The sequence below is a fragment of the Tribolium madens genome, unplaced genomic scaffold (assembly GCF_015345945.1).
Source record: "Tribolium madens isolate multiple individuals breed KSU strain unplaced genomic scaffold, Tmad_KSU_1.1 Scaffold_1;HRSCAF=32;Tcas5.2_LG8, whole genome shotgun sequence".
In the NCBI taxonomy this organism is placed as follows: domain Eukaryota; kingdom Metazoa; phylum Arthropoda; class Insecta; order Coleoptera; family Tenebrionidae; genus Tribolium; species Tribolium madens.
In genome coordinates, this window is record NW_025400984.1 from 2,209,902 (window position 1) to 2,213,886 (window position 3,985).

Genomic DNA, 3,985 nt, shown 5'->3' on the forward strand with positions numbered 1-3,985 from the left:
TGTATAATGGGTTGCTGCTCAAATGATTTCAGAAGTAACTCTCCTATGACTGGCCCTGTATAACACTAAGAGACTAACCTGCTTTGAATGTAACCGATAATCAAAATACTTGACTCAAAAGTGTGATTTTATTTATACAATTAGAAAGAAATGTGATAGTGTGAGTTCTCCTCGGGGGTGAAGCCCCTACAATTTTGATAAAATACGAGTCTCTATAATTCCTATACAACATTTTCAAATCCGACAGGATCTGATATCAGTTTCTAGTCCTATCCTAAAGTTTGAGATAAATAACGATACTTCAGACTTTTCCAGAATAATAATTTTTCAGGGTCTAAATTTTGAAACTGTCCTTCATCCTCCTGCGTTTCTTGTAATTAATTTAGTTAGGGACGTGTCACGTAAGCAGTAACCGTGTGAACGGGGCACGCACCACACCAATTGCTCTGTTCACAATCAATATTTAACGTAAATTGGCCCTAACCGAGCGCGCTAAATCAGACCTTAAGACTGTAACAAAAAACGAAGTTTAGTTGAAATTGATATGTTAATTGACATTAACATTTTTTTTGTTATTTGACTTGATATTTTGATCAAACGTGGCATTTATTTCAAGTTCTCGCTTTATCATAACATTTGTTTTAGACTTGCTGTTTTATTAGGCAAACCTAGAGCAACATTTCCATCTTGTGAAGCTAATCCTCGACGATTTTCGCGCGACTGCAGAATTATCCGCAGCTATTTATTAACCCATCGACAAAAGGGAGAGGAAATTAGCGAAATTACGTTTGTTCCRKTGTAAAAAGGTAATCGGCGTCGCGGCTGTTAATTCATTTCGAGCTCAATTTAAGCCTTTAGTCGTTTAATTAAGTCGATGTACTCGCTGCCGGAGAGCAGATTGAATTAATCCGCGCATCTTATTCTACGACAATATCGTCGATTATCCTGCACAAGGTGTACAACTACAACGTAGACGGAAGACTAAGCCAACTGCCMATTCTTTAACGATTTTAGAAATTCACCATGTTTTTGGTGATCACTGATTGTGATAATGTTGTTTCCCAACTAAATTTCAATACTTTTCTTTGTTTATAATATCAAACCATGTTGTCTGCTTTTTGTCTTAATATTGTTTATTTACAATTTCAGTAATATACCGTTTTCTAGCCATTTCAAGGTTAGGAAATATGTCATTATGCCCCTTGGTCGGGAAGTAAATTAATAATAATAATAATTTATTCGTCCAAGCAAATTTACATTTAGTCATTATTCACGAGAAATARGAACAAATRGTCGCTGCGTTTCTTGTATTATTTTTTGTAATTGTTTTACAATAAAAATGCTACATTTGAAAGTGTCGTTCGTCGTTTAATTTTTAACAATACCTAGTAAATCCGAAACGTTCGTAAGTGGATTATTGGTAGGGATTTTAACACTTATCTAAATAGGAAAATTTATAAAAGTCTTTTCAGTAAGATATGTGCAATTCTGCAAAAAGTTTCTATTTTTTTATATTATTTAAATTCCATCATTTGAGTTTTTGGACATCACAAAATTAAAACAAAAGCAACAAAGTTTGTTTCGTAATTTTATTTTACATTAAGCATAATTGGTAAATTATTTTCTAAAAAATAATATTTTATAATAATAATAATATTTATTATAATAATTAATAATATTATTATTTTGAACAAACAAGTACAAAAGTGAACATTTCGTTAGAGGTTCCATAGTTAGAAACTGCTTTTACATCCTTATCTTGAGCAGCAATAATAACATTTTTATAGTCACTGGCAAGTTGGCCGAAGTTGTTAAACCATTGCTGATTCGGTCCACCATGTTTTGGGAAGGTGATTAGTTTATTGTTAGGTTTACCTTCATCATTGATATCCAAAACTTTTCTGTAAACATTTTTTTTTGTTTTTTTTTAATAATTATTATTTATGCGTAAAGTAAGTTTTATACCCGTTGGCACGATTAACTAAATAAAACTTTCCAAGTCCAGCCGTTTGTTGTTTCCATAACTGAGTTTTAGATCGTGTAGGTACCTGCATTTGAACTTCAAAACTTCTGGCGTCCAATACCAACCCTGATGATACGTGTTTTATCATAAAGTACTGACCGGGGTCAATATAAGGATCAATATTAAAAAAACTGCATCCCGCCTGAAATTTAACATTCAAGACGTCCAGCAATATCTTTTTTTTATCTACATTGCAAAGACTGAGAATGCTAAGATTTTTGGCAAATAAACAAAAAAATATTAAGTGGTTAGTACACACAATAAAAATCTAAGTAAAATGATAGTAACAAAGTCTATTCCACATTTAGTAATAAAATGTTTATACAAAAAAAGTCATATTTCGGTAAAACTTTTGCCATCATTAGCCTAAATCGAGAAGTSGCCTTGTAAAATATYTAAAACAATTAACTAACAGAAAGCTTTTGGTAAATCTCCGTTAGTTATTTGTTTTATATATTTTATAAGGCCCTTTCTCGACCTAAACTGATGATGACAAAAGTTTTGCCAAAACATGTCTCTTTTTGAATACAGATCTTATCACCGACTTTGTTACTACCATTTTACTTATCTTCGTAATATTCCCTCAGAAGCTATGGATCAAATTCACCTCTAATAAAAATCTATACTGAAAAGTTCTTACCCTGGGTTGAACTGTATTATTTACGGGACCCAATTTATCAGCGAGCTGTTTCAGTCTAGGAAGAACTAAATTTTTTGGACTCGCTTTTCCTTTCACCTATTGCAAGAAATGTTACAATTAAACGTTTTGATATTATTTTATTAAATACGTACTTCTTCTTTAGCCTATAAAAAAATAATACACAAAAACATCTTTTTTTTTTAATAATATTCTTACCTTGGATTGAACTAAATTTGTTAGATTCGATTCTCCTTTTGGCTATTGCAAAAAAATGTTTTACCTGGGCGTTTTTGTGCTGTTACATACATACCTCTGCTTTAACCTACCAAAAAATAAGGCAACAAAAAATTCTTAATTAGTGTCAAAAATATTATAGGAGTACATCTATAGAAACAGGCGAAACTAGTGTTTCCTATTTATACAGGGTTATTCATAAATATGAAGCAATATTTGAACCTCAAAAATGACCCATCAAATGTTGTTAATTTAAATAATAACTCGTGTCCTATATGTACTGATAAGAATTTTACAGCCCTCGGAATGTGGGTATGGAAATTTGATTTTTTTGTAATAACTTTGGAATTACTTGACCAAATATTATAAAATTTGGAACATTTCCCTGTGACAACATACCCTTTAAACTGGTAATCACGAAAACCGGATACATCCACTCAATTTCCGGTTCCAGCAGTTGCAGGTCACATTTTCTGTGTTTTTTATTTTTTTGCTTTCTTAACACCAATTTTTTATTGCCCAAATCGATAGAGTAATCAATTTCAATTAAAAAACGCATAACACTTAATACCCTTAAAATGGGCCGTTTRAAAGATATTTTAATTTAAACTGAGGACTGCACAACGCTGAAATCAAAAAATAGGGATTTTGAATAAGTGGTATCCACGACAACCAATGACCATGGTCACATAAATCCCTGCCAGGCATCTGTTAACTTTGACGATAAATTTTTGTGAATTTTTTATGTATTAAATGCTACGAGATTCATTTAGATTTATTCTAAGTTATGTTTGGAATCTGTGGTAAACTCTTTTATTAAATATTTTCGATTAGTTGTCTAATAATCGTCTAGTGTCAAAGTTGACAGATGCCTGACAGCGATTAGTGAGACCATGGTCATTTGTTACCGTGGATATCATCCATTCAAAATCCCTACTTTTTTGTTTCAGCGTTGTGCAGTGCTCAGTTTAAATTAAAATATCATTGAAACGATCCATTTTAGGGGTATTAAAGGTTATGGGTTTTTTAATCGAAATTGATTACTCCATCGATTTGGGCAATAAAAAATTGGTGTTAAGAGAGCAAAA

The 3,985-nt window shown here is 31.7% G+C and overlaps 1 protein-coding gene across 1 annotated transcript in view; it reads right to left on the reverse strand.

Moving 5' to 3' along the window:
* Positions 1-1,651: 1,651 nt before the first annotated feature.
* Positions 1,652-3,985, reverse strand: part of LOC123003737 — a 12,199-nt gene continuing 9,865 nt past the window's right edge. The window contains exons 5-9 of the mRNA XM_044396707.1: positions 2,880-2,921; positions 2,816-2,827; positions 2,664-2,759; positions 1,966-2,165; positions 1,652-1,901 (exon numbers count right to left, since the gene is read on the reverse strand). Of these exons, the coding sequence (XP_044252642.1) occupies positions 1,682-1,901; positions 1,966-2,111 (366 nt within the window). The 5' untranslated portion in view covers positions 2,112-2,165; positions 2,664-2,759; positions 2,816-2,827; positions 2,880-2,921 and the 3' untranslated portion in view covers positions 1,652-1,681. The remainder of the gene's footprint in view (positions 1,902-1,965; positions 2,166-2,663; positions 2,760-2,815; positions 2,828-2,879; positions 2,922-3,985) is intronic.